Below are 27965 nucleotides of genomic sequence, written 5' to 3'. Positions count from 1 at the left end.
CTTCGTCGGCCCAGCCCTTTCATTTCTCTAAGGAAAGGTATCAAGGTGGGAGCTGAGAGGCTAATATTACTTCCTAAATCAGAACTCTGTTTGTATCCTTCTATAAACAGCTTGTCTTGCTGCATCTCCTCAATGATACTCATCCATTTGATGCTATTCCTTCTCATTCCCCAAGTCACATCTAGACAAAAGTTGTAATATCAAATCATTAAGATTCTAGAAGTCATTTCAACATGATTATTGTTGCCTTTTAGAGACAGGGTCTCACTCTGTCACGCAGGCTGGAGTACAGTGGTGCCATCATAGCCTACTGTATCCTCAAACTCCTGGGCTCAAGTGATCTTCCCTCTTCCAACTTCTGAGTATCTAGGACTACAGGTGTGTGCCACCATGCCTGAATAATAATTTTTTTTTGTAGAGATGGGGGTCTCACTACGTTGCCAAGCCTGGTCTTGAACTCCTGGCCTCAAGCGATCCTCCTGCCTCAGCATTCCAAAGTGCTGGGATTACAGGCATAAGCCACCATGCCCAGCAGATTTATTTTTGACAATAGTTGTGGAGGCATTGCTAATTTCCTAACACACAAGCTTTACTAGCACTATGATTCTGCTTTCTGCAGGGGTTACACGTCTATTGTAACAAATGTGCACTTTTAGAAGATAAGTAGAGCATACTTGACAATACTTTCAAATAAGAAGAACCACCTTATATTTGTATTTTTTCTATTTCTCAGGTATCCAAATTTAAGAAGCTATTCCTTTGCTTTCCAGGGTCAGATCACCTCTAGGAGCAGTGGGACCATCTATCTGAAGGCCAGAGCCTTCACAGTCTGTAGTACCTTGTAGTTGGTAGGGTCATAAGTCAGTGCATTGCCAAGATGTTCAAATGCCTTCTGGTAAATGCCGAGCTTGGAAAAAAAAGCAAACAAGACAATTTACATCAGCAAGGAGATGGCAGTTAAGAGTCTGGCCAGACCAGGCGTGGTGGCTCAAGCCTATAATCCCAGCACTTTGGGAGGCTGAGGTGGGTGGATCACTTGAGGTCAGGAGTTCGAGACCAGCCTGACCAACATGGAGAAACCCCATCTCTATTAAAAATACAAAATTACCCGGGCATGGTGACACATGCCTGTAATCCCAGCTACTCAGGAGGCTGAGGCAGGAGAATCGCTTGAACCCAGGAGGCAGAGGTTGCAGTGAGCTGAAATCATGCCATTGTACTCCAGCCTAGGCAAAAAGAGTGAAACTCCATCTCAAAAAAAAAAAAAAAAAAAAAAAAAACCCGGTGGCCAACCTCACCCAGAACAGAAATGCTCTGGCTTCTTTTTTGAGTTCTCCTGACAAAAAAGAAAAAAAAAAAAAAAAAGCAGCTACAGTTACCAGATAATAAAGAAAGAAAACTAAAATCCCCACAGTCTTGGTTTTCCTTCTATTTGTGTTCATCTGTCCCCTGATAAGGTCAAAGTATCTACTTGATAAGAACCATTTCTGCCACACTAGTACTGTTCCACATTAATGCCTCTTGGTAGGAAATGAGCTGGGTATCCTCATCTCCTGTGGAGCCTACCTCCCAAGCCAAAGCCCAGGAAGACCCAGGGTTAAGCTCCTGATTCCTTTTAGAGAAAAATGAAATAGACATAAAGGCCACCATAGAGGCAGGGCTGGAGGTAGAATCAGCTGAACAAAGAACTTGGCAAATGTGTGTATTGGGGAAGGGGGAAAAGCCCTTTGGATACCTGGGCCCTGGGTCCTCAGTCAGAGAATCAATGGAGCTAAAAGAATCCCATTCACATTCAGGAATGTGGAGGGGACAGAAAACTTCTTATTCTAGATAAAGTATACTTTGCCTTCTCTCTTTCCAGTAAGACCCTGGCTGGGAAGAAAGATCAAAAGAAATGGCTTTGCCCCAAAGCCCTAAGAAGTGCTCACTTGTATCCGTTTCTCTCCTCACAACAAAATAACAGCCTCCAAGACCAGAGTTATTTCTCATATATGCTCTTTCCTGGATGGCATAAGAATTTGAGACAGGATCTGGCTCTGTCACCCAGGCTGGAGTGCAGTGGCTCAATCTCAGCTCACTGCAACCTCTGCCTTCTGAGTTCAAGCAATCTTTCCATCGCAGCCTCCCAAGTAGCTGGGACTAGAGACGCATGCCACCATGCCTGGCTAATTTTTGTATTTTTTGTAGAGACAGGGTCTCATTGGCTGGTCTCCAACTCCTGGGCTCAATTGATCCACCAGCCTCAGCCTCCCAAAGTGCTGGTATTACAGGCATGAGACCACACCCAGCCTATATAAGAATTGTAATTGAACTAGGCTAAAATAGAATTGCTTCCAATTTAAATGCAGAAAATTAATTCCTTTAGCAAAGAGTACCAAATAGAGAGTGTGGTTCATGAACTTTATATGACCTTTAGTAAAATAAATATCAGAATGCAGGAAAACCACCATACAAACAAACCCAAAAGCATTTCTAATATCAATGCATGAATGAGTAAAGAGTTTTCATTACCTGTAAGTAGAGTAATCCTAAAGTTGTAAGAAGCTCTGTATTTTCTGGTGAGAACCTGCAACATAGAGATGCTCAGAGGGAAACAAGATGTAGATGAGAAACATGGAGACACATGCATGGTAATATGCCCTCGTGCAATACTTAACAGACCCCACTGAGCTTCTTCCTCCCCAAGGAAATACCTGAAGGCAGTTTGGGAACTGCCATCAAAAGTAGGTCATCTCAACCCTGGTGATAGGGAGAACTGCTCAGCAAGAAAAATGGGGCTTAGAATTCAGATTCCTTTCTTAGGGTAAAAGTCCTAAGAAAGAACCTATGGAATGTTCTGCATGACTGTCTCGGTCACACTGATAAAATTAAAGAACAATGCTTTATAAACCAAGTCAGTCTAGAACACACATAGTTTCACCAGTCCTTTCTTGTGGGATTTTTTTTTTCTATTCTCATTGTGCTCACAATGCCAGGCAGCATACTTTTCTATGTAATTTAGGATCCCAAGGCCCCTAATGCTGTTCTCTCCACTTAAACAAAGAGATATACCAAGTAGCCAAACTAAACCAAAGAAGGACGATACATACCAATCCTAGGAAAGAAGGTGCTACTGACCTTTGGGAGTAAACACTGATGTACATAAAGTATTATCTGTCTGCTCAATCCCTCACTAATATTTGTCTCTGTCACAAAACTAAGGCAACACTGAGTTGAGATGATCTGACTAAAGGATCATCAGACAGTTTCAAGAGTAAAACACCAAAGGGCTATGAACAATGTCTTCTGCTTCTAAGGAATGACATAGGGCACTGGTTACCTATAGGAAGACCTGAACCAGAAGATGCAAAGCCCCAGCCAGGGGAGGCCTGAGCTGACCAAACAGAGCTTTCTCAATTCAACTGGGAATCTGCCTTTCACTTTCTGCCATAATAAACATTCGTTTTGATCACTTCCCTCCCCAAAGCCAGGTAGCTTCTGTAATTTTAGCAATATCGGCTTTCCCACTACAACATGACTACTCTCTCTTCAAAGCTGTAGGTCATGAACTATGGTCTCTATCTTCTCAGTAAGGCTTCAAATTTTAGCTGTCCATATTTCTCCCTTGGGAAATTTAGTGACTGAAGTCCTTGATCGGTTACTGGAAGAACGTTCCCCTTGGGATTTATGTATGCTAATCTCAAAGAGCCAACCCCTAGAAGGCAGGAGTCAGGGATCAGTGCTACTACCTAGCACCACAGAGGCACTTAACATGTTACATGGCTCCTTACTACTTGCCCATATATATAACCTCTTGATGACAAAAGTCTCTTCTGTAGCTTAACAAACCAAGTGATTTTTCTGTTTTAGACACAAAATATGGTCAAAGAAAATTCAGAAAGCAGTGTTGTGACTCACATAATCAGGAAATTTACTACCATGGTAGAAGATAAAGATGATTAATAAATTAACAGAAATCTAAGTTTAGTTCAGAATCTAATTATTAGGAATAATAAGCCTTGAACCACAGACCAGACATTCTATTAAGTGACCAAACAAATGAGACAAAGCATTTTGCTACAGCTATTCCATTTAAAGAAACAACACAAGGCCGGGCACAGTGGCTCATGCCTGCAATCCCAGCACTATGGGAGGCCAAGGTAGGCAGATCACTTGAGGCCAGGAGTTCAAGACCAGCCCAACCAACATGGTGAAACCCTGTCTCTGCTAAAAATGCAAAAATTAGCTGGGCGTGGTGATGCGCTCCTGTAGTCCCAGCTACTCAGGAGGCTGAGGCATGAGAATCGCTTGAACCCAGGAGGCAGAGGTTGCAGTGAGCCAAGATCGCACCATTGCACTCAAGCCTGGGTGACAGAGTGAAACTGTGTTGAAATAGAGAGGAGGGCAGGGGAGGAGAGAGGAGGGGAGGGGAGGGGAGGAGAGAGGAGGGGAAGGGAGGAGAGAGGAGAGAGAAGGGGAGGGGAGGAGAGAGGAGGAGAGAGGAGGGGAGGGGAGGAGAGGGGAGGAGAGGGGAGGGGAGGAGAGGGGAGGGGAGGGGAGGAGAGAGGAGGGGAGGGGAGGAGAGAGGAGGGGAGGGGAGGAGAGAGGAGGGGAGGGGAGGAGAGAGGAGGGGAGGGGAGGAGAGAGGAGGGGAGGGGAGGAGAGAGGAGGGGAGGGGAGGGGAGGGAAGGGGGAAAGAAAAAGAAAAAAGAAAGAAACAAAGAAAGAAGAGGAAAGGGAAGGAGGGAAAGGAAGAAAAGAAAAAAGAAAAGAAAAGAGAAAAGTAGGGAGGGAGGGAGAAAAAGGGGGAAGGGAAAAGGGAGAAGAGAAAAAAGGGGGAAGGGAAAAAAGGGGGAAGGGAAAAAAGGGAGAAGGGGAAGGGAAAAGGGGGAAGGGAAAAGGGGGAAGGGGAAGAGAAAAGGGGGAAGGGGAAGGGAAAAGGGCGAAGGGGAAGGGAAAAGGGCGAAGGGGAAGGGAAAAGGGCGAAGGGGAAGGGAAAAGGGGAAAGGGAAAAGGGGGAAGGGAAAAGGGAAAAGGGGGAAGGGAAAAGGGAAAAGGGGGAAGGGAAAAGGGGGAAGGGAAAAGGGGGAAGGGAAAAGGGGGAAGGGAACAGGGGGAAGGGGGGAAAAGATACCGGTCTCATGCTAATAAGGCTAAATGTTTCTTTTCTTCTTTTTTTTTAAAATCAATCAGGAGATTTCTGTCCCTAATAATATCTCTGAAAACAGAAGACCTGTTGTTAACATATGATACCAAAATGGCAGACTGTCAGCCAACTCCTAAATCTGTTATTTCCTTCTTCTTGAGTGCATGTCTGCCCACTTCCCTTGCAAATATCTCCTAGTTTTGAACCATGGAATGTAAGCAGGAACGATGTGTGCAATTTCTGGGTCATTTAAAACTTATTACCAAGGACAGGTGCAGTGGCTCACACCTGTAATCCCAGCACTTTGGAAAAGGCTGAGGCAAGAGGAGCGCTCGATCCCAGAAGTTTAAGACCAGCCTGGGCAACTTAGCGAGACCTTGTCAACACAAAAAAAGTTTTTTAAAAATTAGCTGGGCATGGTGGCACATGCCTGTAGTCCCAACTACTTGGGAGGCTGAGGTAGGAAGATCACTTGAGCCCAAGAGGTTGAGGCTGCAGTGAGCTGTATTCTCCACTGCACTCCAGCCTGAGTGACGGAGTAAGATCCTGTCTCAAAATATATATATATTGCCAGATGCTTATTCCATACTTAGCTTCCCATACCATCTCCTTCCACCACGGCCTGGATGTGGATGTTACATTCAGCAACAACCATGCAGGTAAAGACAACAATCTAAGGAATGGTGAGTTAATAAGGAAGAAACCTGGATCCCTGGCTGACCTTATAGAACAGAGCTGCCCAGCTAACCTAAAGCAGCAGCCATCCTTAAAGGTAAGAAAGAAACAGTCTACCTTATTGAAGCCATTGGGAGCTCTTAAACTTCAGCTTAACCTTTAACTCATACAGTAAGTAATTAATCAAACACATTCACTCTTTTAGGCTTGGGAGTTCACATATCCACTCAATTTTTTTTTTTTTTAGCTTCTCATTTCTAAAGGAAACAGATACACTTACTCCACTGCTTTCTTGTAGATTTCAATGGCCTTGTCCAAGTCTCCCTCCAGCAAGTGGATCTTCCCCAGCATTATATAAGTCAGATCATGCCTATTAAGATTCAGGGCATTGTGCAACTGGTCTTGTGCCTGACAAGTTTGACAAAGTAAAGAAACCAAATCACTACCACTGAATGAACTCTACCTTTTTATGGTTAATGTAAAGATAGTTTCTGCTGCATTGACATAGGAATATCACATTTCAGCAAACAGCCCCCACTACCCAAAGACCAAAACATACCGAAACTGTCCTTATTGAAAAGACAGCTGGCAACATGGGATATCTGCTTCTGGAGCCACTTGGAAGAATTTATACAAGATGATTAACCTTTCTGAATGTTTTCTGCCTGATATTCACACCTATGACTCATACTTCATAAGTCAAAAGGGCCATCATAGTACAGTGTAGAGTACTACACTAAACTAAATCCCAGCTGTAACACTGACCAAGTGCACAACCTTCCCTATGGTGGGCCCCGATTTCCCCACTAATGTGATGATAAGTGAATAAATAGATTGTTCTCATTTATTCACCCAACTGCTTGCTGTTCTAGATACTAGATATATTTGAGTTAATAAAACCAACTCCTTGCTCTGGAGGAGCTTACCTTCTCCTAGTAAACAAAAGGGCTTTGTTTAGTCATTCACTGATTCAACAAGTATTTATATAAATGCCAGGTACTGTATTTGCCTAGCCTGTTAGCTGTACAGTAAAATCTAAATATATTTCTTCTCAGCACAGATCCAACGAAAGACTAATCCTTCTTCTCCCCTGACCCTGTGAATAGAAATGTGCCTGTTTGAAATCATCTCTGAAGAGAAAAATCTCCTAACCAAGTATATAAAACTATAGATCCATCTACAAAACCTAAGGGCCCACTAAATGTATTTTATGTACATATATTATCATCTCAGGAGAAAAGTTACAAATGCTAATATGCATATTTTTTTTCACACCAGTGTGGGATACAGGTTACACCAGTCTGCAAATTGACACAAACTAAACATTGTCAAATGGGTACTAACCAATTCAGATTCTCAGTCGTGGTGGCATTGAAGAAAAGAGAATAAAACTTCACAATCACTAACTGTGAGCTCTATGAAGGAAACTACCCAAAGCTCTCATCACTAAGTTTTAGAGCTCTCAATAGTTTTGTCTACTCCTAATGATATATACTCTTTCTTACCTGAGTATCAAATTTGAGGTAAGCTCAAATTGTCTTCTCTGATATAGGAGCCTATAGCTTAATCACAGTGAAATATAAATTCTCATCATGGAAAATAACTAAAAAAACCCTGAAAACTCAGAAATCAGATCCACTTAAAATTTAAAATTTATTTTCAATGACCCTAAAAACTAAGTTGCTGTCAGGGCATGGAGATAGCTCACATGGTCATGATTACACCTTTAAGACTTAAGGGTCCATTTTTTGATATTTATGTTTTATTAAGCATCTGTTTCTAAACTGGGAAATTTAACTGGAGGTAGAGAAAAAGAAGAAAGGAGAAAAACTGTCTTTCCCTCACATTTCTAGAACTTTCCATGTTCTTATTAAAAGCAGAAAACAACAGATGAATAAGGACAAGTGAGAATTAAAACAGAAAAAAATGTATAAAGGTACTTTCAATTTTCAGTTCCAAAAACCTCTGCAAGCACTAGGGATAATACAAATGAGCAAGGTAACAACTTCTGCAACAACAAGTGCACCCTCAGTGAAATCCATCACCACTTCTGTAAATTACCTTGTTGAACTGCTTCAGGTAAATGTAGCAAACTCCTAGGTTATGGCTGATCTCCTAGGCACATTAAAAAAAAGGAAAACAACTCAGGTGCAATTCCACAGTAAGTATTAGAGTGAAACAACAGACATCTAGAGATTGTTATTGCTTGACAAGGTTTAAACTTTAAACCATGCATTACAGTCAGCTTTTTATTAGAGTTCATACTCAAATATATTTAATTGTCAAAAATGAGTTCCTTAATATAAAAAAATATAGATTATAAGAAATAAAAGCAGAATAAACAGGTGATCTTCCTGGATCTATGGGGCACCCTGGGGCACATACCGAGGCCATCCCCATACCTTTTATCTCTAAGAGTTGCCCATCACCCATACCCTTGGCTCCTCCTTCTCCGAAGAGACTACCCACAGCCCCTGCTGAGAGGGCTGCTAGCCACACATTTCCACCCTTAAGTCAGCACCGGTGGATAGTGACACCTGACTCAATTGAAGTCCTTTCCCCTAGGAATCTGGAATTGGAAGAGAGCTAGTTAGTTACAAGTACTAAATTTACCAGGTGATGTGGACTTGAGGACTGAGCGCCACCTGGAGTCTGCTATAATGGAATACATGTAATTGGAGCCATCTGCAGAAGTCTAGAGCTGACATGGGAAAACTATGGTCCATGGGCCAAATGCATTCCCTGCCCTTTCTTATAAAGTACAGATTCATTGGAACACAGTCACAACTATTGTTTTTGTATGGCTCTTTTGCATTAGAACTGCAGAGTTAAGTCGTTGCAACAGAGTCTGTATGAAGCTATACAAATTAAAATATTTATTAGCTGGCCCTTTACAAAAAGTTTGCCAACCTTTGATCTACAGAAAGAGAAGATGAAGCAGAAAAGGCAGAGTAGCCACCTTGGTTGTTGAAGCATTCCAGTTCTGCTTCACTAAAAGACCAACCTACATCTCTTGATACTGTTTTATGGACTCTCAAATTCCTTTATAATAAATCTCCCCTTATTTAAGGTAGCTTTGGAGAAGGAGAAAGCAAGGGTAAGGAAAATGCTCTTGGGAAACATAGTAAGAACTACCCTATTAGTAGTGGAGATGTGTCCCTGTCTGAGGAAACATGGACCCCAGGCTCAGAGATAACAACTGATTTAATGTTTTCCAAGTCTCCTAAAACAGTAACAGCAACAAAACAGCAACCATTGGTTGAGCACCTACTAAAGTCAGGCTTTATGCCAGATATTTTCATATATGTTACTTTAATTTTCAGCAAGCCTGCAACATAGTTATAATTTTTCCAATTTTACAGATAAGGAAATTGAAGCTCAGAAAGGTTGAGTAGATTACCTAACAACACAGATAGTACCAACAGTGGGATTTTTTTTCTTGTTTAGTTCTATATACTAGGGAGAATTTCAATCATATATAAGTGCAGACAGAATCACATACTCATCATCCTGTCCCAACAACCACCCAATCCACACTCCATGTACTCCCACAACTTTTGTAAGCAAATAACACATAGCCCAACGTTTTATCCACAAATGTTTCCGTATGTATTTCTAAAAGATAAGGCCTTTTTATAAACCTACCCACATCATCATACTCAAAAAAAATTACTGACTGCTTGATATTAGATATTCAATTAGGTTAAAATTTCAAATTATCTCACAAACGCCTCACATTTAAAAAAATTTTTTTATTCAATCACAAATCATGTCCATATTATAGAACATTAGGATTTGAACTCAGGCCTGCCTCCAAAACTTGTATACTTCCATCTTTGTCATGCTATAAGAATGCATACATGGAGAGAGACAAGGCAGAAATAAAGCCTTTCTTGTCCTTTAAATGTCCTGCTCTGCAGTAGGAATTGTCAAGGCAAGTAAGTAAATAAGTAGATGTCCTGAAGGCTAACCTCTGACCTTTTAAAATCTTTGACATAGATAGTTGAGAAGGCAGCAATATACTTTTAACAAACTGTAAAAGAAATTTGGAAAGGGCAACAGAACAAATCAGAGTCAAATCCTATCTTTCAGGAGGTGAGGGAATCCAGCAGACATCCTGCAAAGGCAGTTGGTACACTGGAAAGATCACAGTCTTAAGACGAAGAATCTTACATCATCCTAGATACAGGTCTGAATTCCAGTTCTGGCTTAGCAACTACCTCACTGTAGCAACTTCCTACCCTTCAGCAAGACATTCCATCTTCCAAAGCCTTAGCTTCCTCACTTGTCAATGGGGGAAATTCTCCCTACTTAACAGAGCTGTTCCAAAAGTCAAATAAGATAATGGCAGAAAGAATTACTGTTCCCCTGTTGCAGCAAGACTGTGGAACACCCTGATGAGTCCAAGAAAGTAGGGCTACAAGGTTTTTTTGTTTTGTTTTGTTTTTTGAGACAGGGTCTTGCTCTGCTTCCCATGCTGAAGTGCAGTGATACAATCACAGTTCACTGCATCACTGCAGCCTCAATCTCCTGGGCTAACATGATCCTACTACCTCAGCCTCTAGAATAGCCAGGACTACAGGTGCACACGACCACTCATTTTTATTTTATTTTATTATTATTTTTTTCTAGAGACTGGGTCTTTATGTTGCCCAGACTGGTCTCAGACTCCTGGGCTCAAGTGATCCTCCCCGCTCAGCATCCCAAAGTGCTGTTATTACAGGTATGAGCCACCATGTTCCAGCTACTATAAGGTTTTCTACAGGTATTTATGAAATATGTAGGGTAGAGAAGGGCTGTTAATAAAAATAAAATTAAAAATCATTAAAATATTCTAAAAAGAAAAGAAAAAGGCCATGATGGGGAAAATTTTAAACAAAAATTTAAAATTGTCAAAAAAAAAAAAAAAAAAAGAGGCAGTGGCTCACACCTGTAATCCCAGCATTTAGGGAGGCTGAGGTGGGCAGATCATGATGTCAGGAGTTCAAGACCAGCCTGACCAACATGGTGAAACCCCATCTCTACTAAAAATCCAAAATTAGCTGGGCATGGTGGCGGGTGCCTATAAATCCCAGCTACTCAGGAGGCTGAGGGAAGAGAATCACTTGAACCCAGGGGGCAGTGGTTGCAATGAGCCAAGATTGAGCCACTGCACTCTAGTCTGGGTGACAGAATGAGACTCCATCTCAAAAAAAAAAAAGATAGCTAAACAGAAAGCAGCAGAAACCTTGGCAGAGGTAAATGCCCCCATCTGACAGCTTTGAAGAGAGCAGTGGATCTCCAGGCACAGAGGTTGAGATCTGAGAATGGACAGACTGCCTGCTCAAGTGGGTCACTGACCCCTGAGTAGCCTAACTGGGAGACATCCCCCACTAGGTGCAGACTGACACCTCACACCTCACAAGGCAGGGTACACCCCTGTGACGAACTTCCAGAGCAAGAATCAGACAGCAACACTCGATGTTCAGCAATATTCTATCTTCTGCAGCCTCCGCTGCTGATACCCAGGCAAACAGGGCCTGGAGTGGACCTCAAGCAAACTCCAACAGACCTGCAGCTGAGGATCCTGACTGTTAGAAGGAAAACTAACAAACAGAAAGGACACCCACACCAAAACCCCATCAGTATGTCACCATCATCAAAGACCAAAGGCAGATAAAACCACAAAGATGGAGAAAAGCAGTGCAGAAAAGCTGGAAATTCAAAAAATCAGAGCGCATCTCCGCCTCCAAAGAACGCAGCTCATCGCCAGCAACGGAATAAAGCTGGACAGAGAATGACTTTGACATGTTGAAAGAAGAAGGCTTCAGTCGATCAAACTTCTCAGAGATAAAGGAGGAACTACGAACCCAGCACAAAGAAACTAAAAACCTTGAAAAAAGATTTGATGAATGGCTAACTAGAATAACCAATGTAGAGAAGTCCTTAAAATAACTGATAGAGATGAAAACCATAACATGAGAACTACGTGACAAATGCATAAGCTTCAGTAACCAACTCGATCAACTGGAAGAAAGAGTATCAGTGATTGAAGATCAAATGAATGAAACGAAGCAAGAAGAGAAGTGTAGAGAAAAAAGACTAAAAAGAAATGAACAAAGCCTCCAAGAAATACGGGATTATGTGAAAAGATCAAATCTATGTCTGATTGGTGTGCCTGAAAGTGACAGGGAAAATGGAACCAACTTGGAAAACACTTTGCAGGATATCATCCAGGAGAACTTCTCAACCTAGTAAGGCAGGCCAACATTCAAATTCAGGAAATACAAGAATGCCACAAAGATACTCCTCAAGAAGAGCAACTCCAAGACACATAATTGTCAGATTCACCAAAGTTGAAATGAAGGAAAAAATGTTAAGGGCAGCCAGAGAGAAAGGTCGGGTTACCCACAAAGGGAAGCCCATCAGACTAACAGATCTCTTGGCAGAAACTCTACAAGCCAGAAGAGAGTGGGGGCCAATATTCAACATTCTTAAAGAAAAGAATTTTAAACCCAGAATTTCATATCCAGCTTAACTAAGTTTCATAAGTGAAGGAGAAATAAAATTCTTTACAGACAAGCAAATGCTCAGAGATCTTCTCACCACTGGGCCTGCCCTTCAAGAGATCCTGAAGGAAGCACTGAACATGGAAAGGAACAACCGGTACCAGCCATTGCAAAAACAGGCCAAAATGTAAAGTCCATCGATGCTAGGAAGAAACTGCATCAACAAACAAGCAAAATAACCAACTAATATCATAATGACAAGATCAAGTTCACACATAACAGTATTACCCTTAAATGTAAATGGACTAAATGCTCCAATTAAAAGACACAGACTGGCAAATTGGATAAAGAGTCAAGACCCATCAGTTTGCTGTATTCAGGAGACCCACCTCACATGCAGAGACATACATAGGCTCAAAATAAAGGGATGGAGGAAGATCTACCAAGCAAATGGAAAACAAAAAAAAGCAGGGGTTGCAATCCTAGTCTCTGATAAAAGACTTTAAACCATCAAAGATCAAAAGAGACAAAGAAGGCCATTACGTAATGGTAAAGGGATCAATTCATCAGGAAGAGCTAACTATCCTAAATATATATGCACCCAATACAGAAGCACCCAGATTCATAAAGCAAGTCCTTAGAGACTTACAAAGAGACTTAGACTCCCATACAATAATAATGGGAGACTTTAACACCCCACTGTCAACATTAGACAGATCAACGAGACAGAAAGTTAACAAGGATATCCAGGAATTGAACTCAACTCTGCACCAAGCGGACCTGATAGACATCTACAGAACTCTCCACCCCAAATCAACAGAATATACATTCTTCTCAGCACCACATCGCACTTATTCCAAAACTGACCACATAGTTGGAAGTAAAGCACTCCTCAGCAAATGTAAAAGAACAGAAATTATAACAAACTGTCTCTCAGACCACAGTGCAATCAAACTAGAACTCAGGACTAAGAAACTCAGTCAAAATCGTTCAACTACATGGAAACTGAACAACCTGCTCCTGAATGACTACTGGGTACATAACGAAATGAAGGCAGAAATAAAGATGTTCTTTGAAACCAACAAGAACAAAGATACAACATACCAGAATCTCTGGGACACATTTAAAGAGTGTGTAGAGGGAAATTTATAGCACTAAATGCCTACAAGAGAAAGCAGGAAAGATCTAAAATTGAAGCCCTAACATTACAATTAAAAGAACTAGAGAAGCAAGAGCAAACACATTCAAAAACTAGCAGAAGGCAAGAAATAACTAAGATCAGAGCAGAACTGAAGGAGATACAGACACAAAAAACCCTCCAAAAAATCAATGAATACAGGAGCTAGTTTTTTGAAAAGATCAACAAAATTGATAGACTGCTAGCAAGACTAATAAAGAAGAAAAGAGAGAAGAATCAAATAGACACAATAAAAAATGATAAAGGGGACATCACCACCAACCCCACAGAAACACAAACTACCATCAGAGAATACTATAAACACCTCTACGCAAATAAACTAGAAAACCTAGAAGAAATGGATACTTTCCTGGACACTTACACTCTCCCAAGACTAAAACAGGAAGAAGCTGAATCCTTGAATAGACCAATAGCAGGCTCTGAAATTAAGGCAATAATTAATAGCCTACCAACCAAAAAAAGTCCAGGACCAGACGGATTCACAGCCGAATTCTACCAGAGGTACAAGGAGGAGTTGGTACCATTCCTTCTGAAAGTATTCCAATCAATAGAAAAAGAGGGAATCCTCCCTAACTCATTTTACGAGGCCAACATCATCCTGATACCAAACCTTGACACAGATACAACAAAAAAAGAGAATTTTAGACCAATATCCCTGATGAACATCGATGCAAAAATCCTCAATAAAATACTGGCAAACCGAATCCAGCAGCAGGTCAAAAAGCTTATCCACCATGATCAAGTGAGCTTCATCCCTGGGATGCAAGGCTGGTTCAACATAGGCAAATCAATAAACATAATCCAGCATATAAACAGAACCAAAGACAAAAACCACATGATTATCTCAATAGATGCAGAAAAGGCCTTTGACAAAATTCAACAGCCCTTCATGCTAAAAACTCTCAATAAATTCGGTATTGATGGAATGTACCTCAAAATAATAAGAGCTATTTATGACAAACCCACAGCCAATATCATACTGAATGGGCAAAACCTGAAAGCATTCCCTTTGAAATGTGGCACAAGACAGGGATGCCCTCTCTCACCACTCCTATTCAACATAGTGTTGGAAGTTCTGGCTGGGGCAATCAGGCAAGAGAAAGAAATAAAGGGTATTCAGTTAGGAAAAGAAGAAGTCAAAGTGTCCCTGTTTGCAGATGACATGATTGTATATATAGAAAACCCCACTGTCTCAGCCCAAAATCTCCTTAAGCTGATAAGCAACTTCAGCAAAGTCTCAGGATACAAAATCAACGTGCAAAAATCACAAGCATTCTTATACACCAGTAACAGACAAACAGAGAGCCAAATCATGAATGAACTCCCATTCACAATAGCTTCAAAGAGAATAAAATACCTAGGAATCCAACTTACAAGGGATGTAAAGGACCTCTTCAAGGAGAACTACAAACCACTGCTCAGTGAAATAAAAGAGGACACAAACAAATGGAAGAACATATCATGCTCATGGATAGGAAGAATCAATATTGTGAAAATGGCCATACTGCCCAAGGTAATTTATAGATTCAATGCCATCCCCATTAAGCTACCAATGACTTTCTTCACAGAATTGGAAAAAACTGCTTTAAAGTTCATATGGAACCAAAAAAGATCCCACATTGCCAAGACAATCCTAAGCCAAAAGAACAAAGCTGGAGGCATCACGCTACTTGACTTCAAACTATACTACAAGGCTACAGTAACCAAAACAGCATGGTACTGGTACCAAAACAGAGATACAGACCAATGGAACAGAACAGAGCCCTCAGAAATAATACCACACATCTACAGCCATCTGATCTTTGACAAACCTGACAAAAACAAGAAATGGGGAAAGGATTCCCTATTTAATAAATGGTGCTAGGAAAATTGGCTAGCCATGAGTAGAAAGCTGAAACTGGATCCTTTCCTTACTCCTTATATGAAAATTAATTCAAGATGGATTAGAGACTTAAATGTTAGACCTAAAACCATAAAAACTCTAGAAGAAAACCTAGGCAATACCATTCAGGACATAGGCATGGGCAAGGACTTCATGTCTAAAACATCAAAAGCAACAGCAACAAAAGCCAAAATTGACAAATGGGATCTAATTAAACTAAAGAGCTTCTGCACAGCAAAAGAAACTACCATCAGAGTGAAAAGGCAACCTTCAGAATGGGAGAAAATTTTTGCAAACTACTCATCTGACAAAGGGCTAATATCCAGAACCTATAAAGAACTCAATCAAATTTACAAGAAAAAAACAACCCCATCAAAAAGTGGGCAAAGGATATGAACAGACACTTCTCAAAAGAAGACATTCATACAGCCAACAGACACATGAAAACAACGCTCATCATCACTCGCCATCAGAGAAATGCAAATCAAAACCACAATGAGATACCATCTCACACCAGTTAGAATGGCAATCATTAAAAAATCAGGAAACAACAGGTGCTGGAGAGGATGTGGAGAAATAGGAACACTTTTACGCTCTTGGTGGGACTGTAAACTAGTTCAACTATTGAGGAAAACAGTGTGGCAATTCCTCAAGGATCTAGAACTAGAAATACCATTCGACCCAGCCATCCCATTACTGGGGATATACCCAAAGGATTATAAATCATGCTGCTATAAAGACACATGCACACGTATGTTTATTGCAGCACTATTCACAATAGCAAAGACTTGGAATCAACCCAAATGTCCATCAGTGACAAACTGGATTAAGAAAATGTGGCACATATACACCATGGAATACTATGCAGCCATAAAAAACGATGAGTTCATGTCCTTTGTAGGGACATGGATGCAGCTGGAAACCATCATTCTCAGCAAACTATCACAAGAATAGAAAACCAAACACCACATGTTCTCACTCATAGGTGGGAATTGAACAATGAGATCACTTGGACACAGGAAAGGGAACATCACACACCGGGGCCTATTGTGTGGAGGGGGGAGAGGAGAAGGATAGCATTAGGAGATATACCTAATGTAAATGACAAGTTAATGGGTGCAGCACACCAATGTGGCACATGTATACATATGTAAGAAAACTGCACGTTGTGCACATGTACCCTAGAACTCAAAGTATAATTTAAAAAATTAAAAAAAGAATGGCTGTTTTGTGAACAACCACATCTACTAGTAACAATAGTATGGTTATCCCAAGTGAGTCAGTAATACCAAATGAGCTCTTTCAACCAACTGGACAGATTAAGAAACATTCCATTCCCCCTGTGACCCTGAGCTCTCCTGTTTTACCTCCTCCGTATCTCCCTCTATGGGTTCTCTTCTTCTGCTCAGTCCTTCAAAATTGCTTTTTCATGGCTCACACCTGTAATCCCAGCACTCTGGGAAGCTGAAGCAGGAGGGTCACTTGAGGCCAGGAGCTTGAGACCACCCTGGGCAACATAATGAGACTTAATTTCCACAAAATAAATTTAGCCAGGCATGGTGGCATGCACCTGTAGTCCCAGCTACTCAGGCGGCAGAGGCAGGAGGATCACTTGAGTCCAGAAGTTGGAGGTTACAGTAAGATATGATCACCCCACTGTACTCCAGCCTAGGCAACCTTGTCTCTTTAAAAAAAAAAAAAAAAAGTAAAAAACTCTTTTTTCCAGGATTCCATCCTCAGCTCATTGCAGGGTAATGTCAACCAATCTAATGGCTTCAATTACCACCTTTATGTTGTTGACGCCAGAATGTACATCTCTACTCCAAAACACTTGAGTTTCAGATTTCTATATCCAACCACACTGGACACATCTCAATTTAGATATCCCCTCAGAACGTAAAACTTATCATATCCAAAATCCTCTGAAAGACAGGATTTAACTCTGATTTCTCACCATCACCTTCTTCCAAAACTTGCTCCTCTTCCTTCCTGTATTTCCTATTCTAGTTGATTATCTTATAATCCACCAGTCCATTGTTGCATCTCCAGGGCATAGACCAGTGCTTGGCATATAGCAGATATATTCATTTTTTGAAAAACCAACTGAATGAAAAAGTACATGAATTTTTCTTTATCTGCAGCTTCACTCTGGCTGTTAGCTATTACAAACTCCACAGCATAAAGACTCAACTCAATTCTCTGACGTACAGAAGAAAAGCGACTGACAAATTGAACACACTTCAAAAATAATAGTGCCCCGTAAGAACTGCAAAGGAAATCCATGCTAATTCTCTGTACTAATAAATCTAGTCCTTCACTCATAGATATGAACGTCTCCCCGAGAATCATCAAATACTTGAAAAATACCAACAGCATAAAATAGAAGAACCAAAATGCAGAGAGTTAGAAAAATATAATTCTGAGAAGCAGAACAGAACTTTAAGAATCAGAGACACTGAAGACAAGATTTATGGAAATTAAAAATACAATAAAAGGAAATGAAATAAAAAATATTAGATGGGGCCGGGCGCGGTGGCTCAAGCCTGTAATCCCAGCACTTTGGGAGGCCGAGACGGGTGGATCACGAGGTCAGGAGATCGAGACCATCCTGGCTAACACGGTGAAACCCCGTCTCTACTAAAAAATACAAAAAACTAGCCGGGCGAGGTGGCGGGCGCCTGTAGTCCCAGCTACTCGGGAGGCTGAGGCAGGAGAATGGTGGGAACCCGGGAGGCGGAGCTTGCAGTGAGCTGAGATCCGGCCACTGTACTCCAGCCTGGGCGACAGAGCGAGACTCCGTCTCAAAAAAAAAAACAAAAAAAACAAAAAAAACAAAAAAAAAAAAATTAGATGGATATGGTATATAACAGAATACAAATAGCTAAAAACAAAAATGATGATACAGAAGATAAGACTGAATACGTGTCCTGAACATACAATAAAAGGACAAGGAGGGTCAGGTGTTGTGGCTCACACCTATAATCCCAACACTTTGGGAGGCCAAGGCAGGTGAATCACCTGAGGTCAGGAGCTGCAGACCAGACTGGCCAACACGGTAAAACCCCGTCTCTACTAAAAATACAAAAATTAGCCGGGCATAGTGGCAGGCGCTTGTAATCCCAGCTACTCGGGAGGCTGAGGCAGGAGAATCACTAGAACCTGGGAGAGAGAGGTTGCAGTGAGCCAAGATCACGCCACTGCACTCCAGCCTGGGCGACACAGTAAGCCTCTGTCCCAAAAAAAAAAAAAAAAGGACACGGAGGTAGAAAATGAGAGGCAAGTTAAGAGTTGTTGTAGAGAATAGTTAGAGAACATGTCTCATAGAGAATGGAAAACAGTGTGGCAGATGCTGCTAGTTATCTGTCTGCCAACCTGCTACCTACTCTTCTCTTTTTCCTTACTAATAGAACCCTATTTTTGTTTAGAGTGGCAATGTGACCAGATTAAAAACTACATTTAGCCAGCCTTCCTTCTAGAAGGAGAGCTGACATGACGTAAGTGGAAGTCTGTGGGGGCTTTTGGGAAAGTTGTGCTTTCCCAATATAGGCTCTGTCCTTTTCTCCTTGTTGCTTTCTCTTTCTCCCTCCCTAGAATGCAGATGTGATGTCAGATGCAGCAGTCTTCTTGTAACCATGAGGAAAAACTCTCGGCCTTGACATCCGAGGACTGCCAAATCAATGCCAGCAACTACTTATGTGATTTCTTTTGGGAAAACATAAAGCTGCCATTGAAGTATATAATGAAGCAGCTAAACTCAACCAGAAAGATTGGGTGGACATCTTGTTTCAAGAGAATTAAAAAAATAACCCCCTAATTTGTAAAGCCAATATTTAGTTGCATTTACACACAATCCCCAATTGACACAAAGAGAAGGGGAGGGGGAAAATAAAGAACTACTCCAAGGCCCTGAGCCAAAGAAAGGCAAGGGTCTTCAGAATGAGTCAACTGAGTGTCACACCGATAGGGATGGGAAAAAGACATGAAACACAACTAGATGCCTATTGCTGATATTGTGGAATTCCAATGATGAAAAAAATACCCAAAGCTTCTAGGGGTCATCAACAAGAATCAGACTGGTAAGAGATTGCTGGTCAGCAAACTGTTAGAAAATCATGCAGCAACGCCTGCAAAGTTATGAGGAAACATGGGTTTTTGATCCTATACTTAGACAAATCATGAATTCAGTATAAGGATAAAATCAAGATATTTTTGGAATGTAAGAATTCATAAATAAGACAGCCATATGATAAATGGAACCATTAGCATGTTTACTAATAAGGAACTGAAAGTTCTCTACTTACCCAATCTTTCTGGTTGAGTTTAGCTGCTTCATTATATACTTCAATGGCAGCTTTATGTTTTCCCAAAAGAAATCTGTAAAAGATACATTTTCCATAATTATTACCTGAAAATTCTTAGAAGACTAACCCTACTAGTCCCACATTTTACTCATATTTCATCCAGCAGAGAATTCTAGAAGCCTTTTCTCCATGAGCTGGTTGTGCTGGTTTGGTCAGTGAAGCTGCTATACACTAACAGCAGAAGCTCTCTTAGTAGGGATTGCATTGGCAGCTGTTCCAAGGCCTTGGTCTCATTCTATACCAATTTTAGTGAGAGTCTTGTGGAATTTTTCTCCTACAATGTACTATAAATGCAGACCAAAAAAGAAATAAGCCAAATGATATGCCATGTTAAGCAGTAACTATCATTATTTATCATCACCCATTAGGGACATGTCCTTTCCTTCCAAGACTAAGTCTCTTTCCTTGATATTGGATCCTGAGTTTAGAGAGAAACAGGGAAAACCAAGCTTTACGCAAAAACAATGCAGGTATGAATGGCAACGTGGCTAAGAAAGGGGAGATGGGAACTCCATGGAGCAAAGGACTGAAAAGGGAATACCTAGTAGTTTATCAAGACCTTTGAGATTCTTTCCATCTAGGAATCTTTAGGACATTCACTCAACAAATACAGATGCTCCTCAACTTATGATGGGGTTACATCCCAATAAACCCACTGTAAATTGAAAATACTGTAATTCAAAAATGCACATAATACATCTACTCTACCAAACATCATAGACAGCCTAGCCTATCTTAAGCATGCTCAGAACACTTACTCTGTTCCACGGAGTTCCTATCTCCACTTTCTTAACTACGTTTGCTGACAGTTGGGCAAAATCATCTAACACAATGCCACTTTTATAATAAAATGCTGAATATCTCATGTAATTTGCTGAATACTATACTGAAAATGAAAAACAGAATGGCTGTATGGATACTTGAAGTACAGTTTCTACTGAATACATAATAATTTTACATCATTATAAAGTTGAAAAATTATATAAGTTGAACCATCAGAAGTCAGGAACTCTCTGTCCTTACTCAAAACTTACTGTGTGATAGATATTAAGTGTTAGAAGAGTAGACGAGAAAAATTCCAAGGATTGCCAATAAGTTTAGAAGACTTTAGGGTACAAGGTGTCTCTATTTACATGATAAACAATATCAGTTCCCCCATCAAACTAGAATGCACAGTGTTTAAAACACTTAGTTCCTTAACACTAGTTATCTCATTTTCTCAAATTTCAAACTTAATCCATGCTCTTTAGAGTGAATCCCATTATACCTATTAAACCATTCCCCACTTGTGTATCAGGCTAATGTGGCTGCCAGCAGCAAGCTGCACCTAAGAATGCATTTTACACTGTTCTCTGTGAGTGCCCTAGGGCCTCCAGGTTGCCAATACTCACAAAGATCTCGCCACCTGCTTGAGGTTATCAGCACTCTGAGGGCTTAGAACTGCACATGTCTGGAAGAGTTCTAGGGATTCTTGGATATTTCCTTCCAGGCGAAATATCAATGCTGCCAAGAAACAGAAAATACAAAAAAAAAGTAAAACCATGTTCTGGGAAGAATGGAGCCTGGGGTCAGAAAAATTGGAGAAAAGAAAACTGGGAAACCACATCAAGTAAATCCTTTGGACAACTGTATCCTTAATACAATCAGATATGACTTCAGACAGGCTGAAACAATGACCAAAACTGTTGACAAGCTAAACTCTCTTTTAATAAGGTAACTCAACCCTACCTACTTCTCTCTCTACTCCCACGATCCATCACACAGATAATCAGTTCCTCTGCAAATTATCACACAAACTCTTCACATTAAGAGCATTTTGGGGCTTCCCCATCAGATGCTTCATTTTTCATAATTGACTTCCAACTGATAGTTTTCAGACTGAACCCCCAAATGGGGCAAATGGAATCAATATCTCAAATTCAGCACGGAGATTCTGACAAAGAATACAGTAACACTTCAGACTTCGGTTGTCAGCATAACAACCAGTTAGAACCAGAGGTTTTTCCTAGGCCTATGTTTTCAGAAGAATTTATCAGACACTGAAAGTCTGATACTTGTGACACTGGGAATAAGAGCATTTTTTGCCATGATGTCCTAAATTTGTCAATATCTTACCAATTATGTCAGAAAATTATAGGTTAATCTGAAGACTACAAATGCAATGAATGGTAAACAAAACCATTCATTCACACCCAAGAGCCAAAAAGAAAGTTCCTGGAAAAACTAAGAATGCTACTTATGCCACTAAAGAGGAAAATTTAAGTCAGTGGGATGGGTGCAGTGGTTCATGCCTGTAATCCCAGCACTTCGGGAGGCCAAGGCAGGCAGATCACCTGAGGTCAGGCATTTGAGACCAGCTTGGCCAACATGGCAAAATCTTGTCTCTACTAAAAATGCAAAAACTAGCCAGACGTGGTGGCATGTGCCTGTAATCCTAGCTACTAGTAGGGCTGAGGCAGGAGGATTGCTTGAACCTGGGAGGCAGAGGTTGCAGTGAGCTGAGATCATGCCACTGCACTCCAGCCTGGGCAACAGAGCAAGACTCCGTCTTTAAAAAAAAAAAAAAAAAGTTAAGTGAGTGGTCCTTAGGTTTCTGATGAGCTGAATTTACACTCTGCTTTATCTTGTTTATTTCTAGGCTTCTTCCCCTCATCCTGATTAACCTTACAAAAATCCTCAAGCTCTTCTTCATCTCTTTTAGCATGATTACAAGGAATCCTTCCAAAAGCATCTTCTGGCCCTGAAATCACTGTATCAGGCAGGAATCCTAAGCATCCATTCCAAAAAACACTAGCCAGAAACTAAAACATGGGTAACGATAGCAATTTTTTAACATTACTAGTCATTTCCAAAGTCAAATCCAACACAGTAATTATATTCAGATTCCATAAAAAGATTAATACGGAATAAAACCTTTCTGGAACATTTACGCTCATGCACCTGTAATGACATTTTGGTCGACAGCTGTATAAATGACGATGATCCCTTAAGATTATCTTGAAGAGGAAAAATTCCTATTGCCCAGTGATGTCATAGCAATCAAAACAGTGCAATGCATTACTCACCTACCTGTAGTGATGCTGGTATAAACAAACCTACTGTGCTGCCAGTCACATAAAAGTACAGCACATACAATTATGTATATATAGAACTTAATACTTTATGATAATAAATGACTACATTACTGGTTTATGTATTTACTACGCCATACATTTTAACCTTTATATTAGAGTGTACTCCTTCCACTTACTAAAAAAAAAAAGTCTAACTGCCTCAGGCAGGTCCTTCAGGAGGTATTCCAGAAGGTATTCCTATTGCTATAGGAGATGATAGCTCCATGCATGTTACTGCCACTGAAGACCTTCCATAAGGAGGTGGAAGACAGTGATGTTTATAATCTTGACTCTGTGTAGGCCTAGATAAGTGTGTGCGCGCACTGGCACGCGTCTGTGGGTGTGTTGCAAAGACCTTAGATGGGTCACAAAGCACTGAATGCCAAAAAAGACAACAAGGATACATTCTGCATGTTAGTACTACCATTATAGTAGTGTGTGTGTCTTAGTTTTTAACAAAAAAGTTTAAAAGTAAAAAAAATAAAAATACAAAGTTTTAAGAATAGCATAAAGAGCCGGGTGTCGTGGCTCATGCCTACAATCCCAGCACTTTGAGAGGCTGAGGCAGGAGGACTGCTTGAGCCCAGGAGTTCAAGACCAGCTTGGGCAACATAGTGAGACTCTGTCTCTACCAAAAAAAAAAAAAGAAAAAAAGAAAAATTAAAAACCTTATAGAATAAGGACATAAAGAAACTACTTTTGTACAGATCTACAATGTTGTTGTGTATTTTAAGTATCACCCCAAAAGAGCCAAAAAGTTTTAAAGTTTATAAAGTAAAAAGTTACAGCAAGTGAGTTTATCATTGTAGAAAAAATATTTTTAAATAAATTTAGTGTAAGCTAAGTGTACAGTGTTTATGAAGTCTATAGTAGTAATAATGTCCTAGGCATTCACATTCACTCACCACTAACTCACCCAGAGCAACTTCCAGTCCATCCACAGTAAGTATTCTATACAGGTGTACTAGCACTATTTTTTATCTTTTATACCGTATTTTTACAGTACCTTTTCTATGTTTAGATATACTTACTACTGTTTTACAACTGCCTACAGTATTCAGTGCACCTGCTCATACAGGTTTGTAGCCTGGGAGCAACAGACTACATCATATAGCCTATGTGTGTAGTATACTATATCATCCATCTATGTTTGTGTAAGTACACTCTGTGTAATGGTCACACAATGACAAAACTGCCTAACAACACATTTCTTAGAACATATCTCCATTGTTAAGCGGTGCATGACTGTACTTGAACTTGTTTCTTAAACTGCCTGCTCTTTTTCAAGAACCTAGGAAAAGTGTATTTCTCTAGCAAGAAGACAAGTGTCTTACCTTGGACATAGATAGCATATTCACACAATCCCTGAGTCTCCTGAAGCTGTTCTTTGATAATAGCCTGAAAGAGGAAGAAAAATGCTTCTGAGCAGTGGTTAAGTTTCTTCAGGTGTCTTTAAGAAAAAGTAGACATGGACAGGCCAGGTGCAGTGGCTCATGCCTGTAATCCCAGAACTTTGGGAGACCAAGGAGGGCAGATTACAAGGTCAGGAGTTCAAGATCAGCCTAACCAATATGGTGAAACCCCGTCTCTACTAAAAATACAAAAGGTCAGGCGCAGTGGCTCACGCCTGTAATCCCAGCACTTCGGGAGGCTGAGACGGGCGGATCATGAGGTCAGGAGATTGAGACCATCCTGGCTAACATGGTGAAACCCCGTCTCTACTAAAAATACAAAAATTGCTCCCGCAACGCTCGACCCCAGGATTCCCCCGGCTTGTCTGCCCACCATGGCCGACAAGGAAGCAGCATTCGACAACGCAGTGGAAGAATGAGTGATCGACGAGGAATACAAAATATGGAAAAAGAACACCCGTTTTCTTTATGATTTGGTGATGACCCATGCTCTGGAGTGGCCCAGCCTAACTGCCCAGTGGCTTCCAGATGTAACCAGACCAGAAGGGAAAGATTTCAGCATTCATCGACTTGTCCTGGGGATACACACATCGGATGAACAAAACCATCTTGTTATAGCCAGTGTGCAACTCCCTAGTGATGATGCTCAGTTTGATGCGTCACACAACGACAGTGAGAAAGGAGAATTTGGAGGTTTTGGTTCGGTTAGTGGAAAAATTGAAATAGAAATCAAGATCAACCGTGAAGGAGAAGTAAACAGGGCCCGTTATATGCCCCAGAACCCTTGTATCATCGCAACAAAGACTGCTTCCAGTGATGTTCTTGTCTTCAACTATACAAAACATCCTTCTAAACCAGATCCTTCTGGAGAGTGCAACCCAGACTTGCATCTCCGTGGACATCAAAAGGAGGCTATGGACTTTCTTGGAACCCAAATCTCAGTGGGCACTTACTTAGTGCTTCAGATGACCACACCATCTGCCTGTGGGACATCAGTGCCGTTCCAAAGGAGGGAAAAGTGGTGGATGCGAAGACCGTCTTTACAGGGCATACGGCAGTAGTAGAAGATGTTTCCTGGCATCTGCTCCATGAGTCTCTGTTTGAGTCAGTTGCTGATGATCAGAAACTTATGATTTGGCATACTCATTCAAACAATACTTCCAAACCAAGCCACTCAGTTGACGCTCACACTGCTGAAGTGAACTGCCTTTCTTTCAATCCTTACAGTGAGTTCATTCTTGCCACAGGATCAGCTGACAAGACTGCTGCCTTGTGGGATCTGAGAAATCTGAAACTTAAGTTGCATTCCTTTGAGTCACATAAGGATGAAATATTCCAGGTTCAGTGGTCACTTCACAATGAGACTATTTTGGCTTCCAGTGGTACTGATCGCAGACTGAATATCTGGGATTTAAGTAAAATTGGAGAGGAACAATCCCCAGAAGATGCAGAAGATGGGCCACCAGAGCTGCTGTTTATTCATGGTGGTCACACTGCCAAGATATCTGATTTCTCCTGGAATCCCAATGAACCTTGGGTGATTTGTTCTGTATCAGAAGACAATATCATGCAAGTGTGGCAAATGGCAGAGAACATTTATAATGATGAAGACCCTGAAGGAAGCGTGGATCCAGAAGGACAAGGGTCCTAGATATGTCTTTACTTCTTGTGATTTTAGACTCCCCTTTTTTCTTCTCAACCCTGAGAGTGATTTAACACTGGTTTTGAGACAGACTTCGTTCAGCTATCCCTCTATATAATAGGTACCACCAATAATGCTATTAGCCCAAACAGTGGGTGTTTTCTAAATAATAATGGGGGGCTTGATTCAGCAAAGCCACAGACTTACGTTGAAATTTTCTTCAGGAATTTTCTAGTAACCCAGGTCTAAAGTAGCTACAGAAGGGGGAATATTACGTGTGATTATTTTTCTTCTTATGCTATATATCCCCAGGTTTTTCAGACTCATTTAAGTAAAGGCTAGAGTGAGTAAGGAAGAGAGCCAAATGAGGTAGGTGTCTGAGCCATGAAGTGTAAATACTAAAAGATGTCACTTTTATTCAGGAAATAGGGGAGATTCAAATCATATAGATTCCTACTCCAAAATCTTGACACTTGACTTTCCAGGATGCACATTTTCATATGTAGACCAGTTTCCTCTTAGTTTCCTCAGTTAAGTCAAAAGTACATGTTCCTGTTTCCCCATATATTCATATATTTTTGCTCGTTAAGTGTATTTCTTGAGCTGTTTTCATGTTGTTTCTTTCCTGTCTGTGAAATGGTGTGTTTTTTTTTGTTGTTGTTGTTGTTTTTAACTTGGGACCACCAAGTTGTAAAGATGTATGTTTTTACCTGACAGTTACATCACAGGCAGACTGTCAAGTTGAGAAGAGTGAATCAATAACTTGTATTTGTTTTAAAAATTAAATTAATCCTTGATAAGAGTTGCTTTTTTTTTTTTTTTTTTTAGGAGTTAGTCCTTGACCACTAGTTTGATGCCATCTCCATTTTGGGTGACCTGTTTCACCAGCAGGCCTGTTACTCTCCATGACTAACTGTGTAAGTGCTTAAAATGGAATAAATTGCTTTTCTACATTAAAAAAAAAAAAAGATACAAAAATTAGCCAGGTGCGGTGGCGGGCACCTGTACTCCAAGCTACATGGGAGACTGAGGCAGGAGAATGGCGTGAACCTGGGAGGCGGAGCTTGCAGTGAGTGGAGATCGCGCCACTGCGCTCCAGCCTGGGCAACAGAGCAAGACTCCGTCTCAAAAAAAAAAAAAAATTAGCAGAGCAGTAGTGGTGCATGCCTGTAATCCCAGCTACTCAGGAGGCTGAGGCAGGAGAATCACTTGAACCCAGGAGGCTTCAATAAGTATGATTACTTATTCTAGAACAGGGATTTGCAAACTATGGGGCTTACAGGCCCTGTATATTTTTGTACAGCTCTCAAGCTAAGAGTGGTTTTTATATTTCTAAAGGGTTATAAAAAATAAGATAACAAACATGATGTAGAGACTGTATGTGACCTACAAACCCTAAAATATTGTTGGCCCATTACAGAAAGTTTACCAACCCCTGCCTAAAATCTAACTAGGCAAGCTAAGAAAAGTATGAAAAAATTTCCAAGTATTATCACAGATGAAAAAGAAAGAGAACATTTCAAGATTCATACTGGTGGCCAGGTGCAGTGGCTCATGCATGTAATCCCAGCACTTTGGGTGGCCAAGGCGGGCAGATCACCTGAGGTCAGGAGTTCGAGACCAGCCTGACCAACATGGAAAAACCCCATCTCTACTAAAAACACAAAAAATTAGCCAGGTGTGGTGGCACATGCCTGTAATCCCAGCTACTCAGGAGGCTGAGGCAGGAGAATCACTTGAACCCAGGAGGTGGAGGTTGTGGTGAGCCGAGGTCACGGCATTGCACTCTAGCCTGGGTGACAAGAGCAAAACTTCACCTCAAAAAAAAAAAAAGATTCATACTAGTATCTGCCTTCGGGTCAGTGGTGTCAAAAAATACTGGTATGGGCCAGGTGTGGTGGCTCACGCCTGTAATCCCAGCACTTTGGGAGGCCAAGGCGGGTGGATCATGAGGTCAGCAGTTCCAGACCAGCCTGACCAATATGGTGAAACCCCATCTCTACTGAAAATACAGAAAAAAAATTAGCTGGGCGTGGTGGTGGGCGCCTGTCATCCCAGCGACTTGAGAG

At 41.0% G+C, this 27965-nt stretch overlaps 1 protein-coding gene and 1 pseudogene across 7 annotated transcripts in view; one reads left to right on the top strand and one right to left on the bottom strand.

Moving 5' to 3' along the window:
• The window catches only part of BBS4 (Bardet-Biedl syndrome 4), a 59917-nt gene that overhangs the window by 7051 nt on the left and 24901 nt on the right, over window positions 1-27965 (bottom strand). For 5 of the 7 annotated variants that reach the window (XM_077939761.1, XM_077939763.1, XM_077939765.1 and 2 more), the window contains 7 exons: window positions 24177-24240; window positions 21121-21232; window positions 19670-19742; window positions 7862-7915; window positions 6081-6208; window positions 2512-2566; window positions 839-907 (listed from right to left, as the gene is read on the bottom strand). In XM_077939761.1, coding sequence (XP_077795887.1) covers window positions 839-907; window positions 2512-2566; window positions 6081-6208; window positions 7862-7915; window positions 19670-19742; window positions 21121-21232; window positions 24177-24240 — 555 coding nt within the window. Of the gene's footprint in view, window positions 1-838; window positions 908-2511; window positions 2567-6080; window positions 6209-7861; window positions 7916-16735; window positions 16876-19669; window positions 19743-21120; window positions 21233-24176; window positions 24241-27965 lie in introns of those variants that run through there. The other 2 variants (XM_077939764.1, XM_028851102.2) reach the window with 2 other exon arrangements.
• On the top strand, window positions 24629-25988 carry LOC699123 (histone-binding protein RBBP4 pseudogene; annotated as a pseudogene).

The sequence above is a fragment of the Macaca mulatta genome, chromosome 7, assembly GCF_049350105.2.
Source record: "Macaca mulatta isolate MMU2019108-1 chromosome 7, T2T-MMU8v2.0, whole genome shotgun sequence".
Lineage (NCBI taxonomy): Eukaryota > Metazoa > Chordata > Mammalia > Primates > Cercopithecidae > Macaca > Macaca mulatta.
The sequence above is the reverse complement of the archived record's forward strand: the minus strand, read 5'-3'. Positions and strand labels throughout refer to the sequence as shown.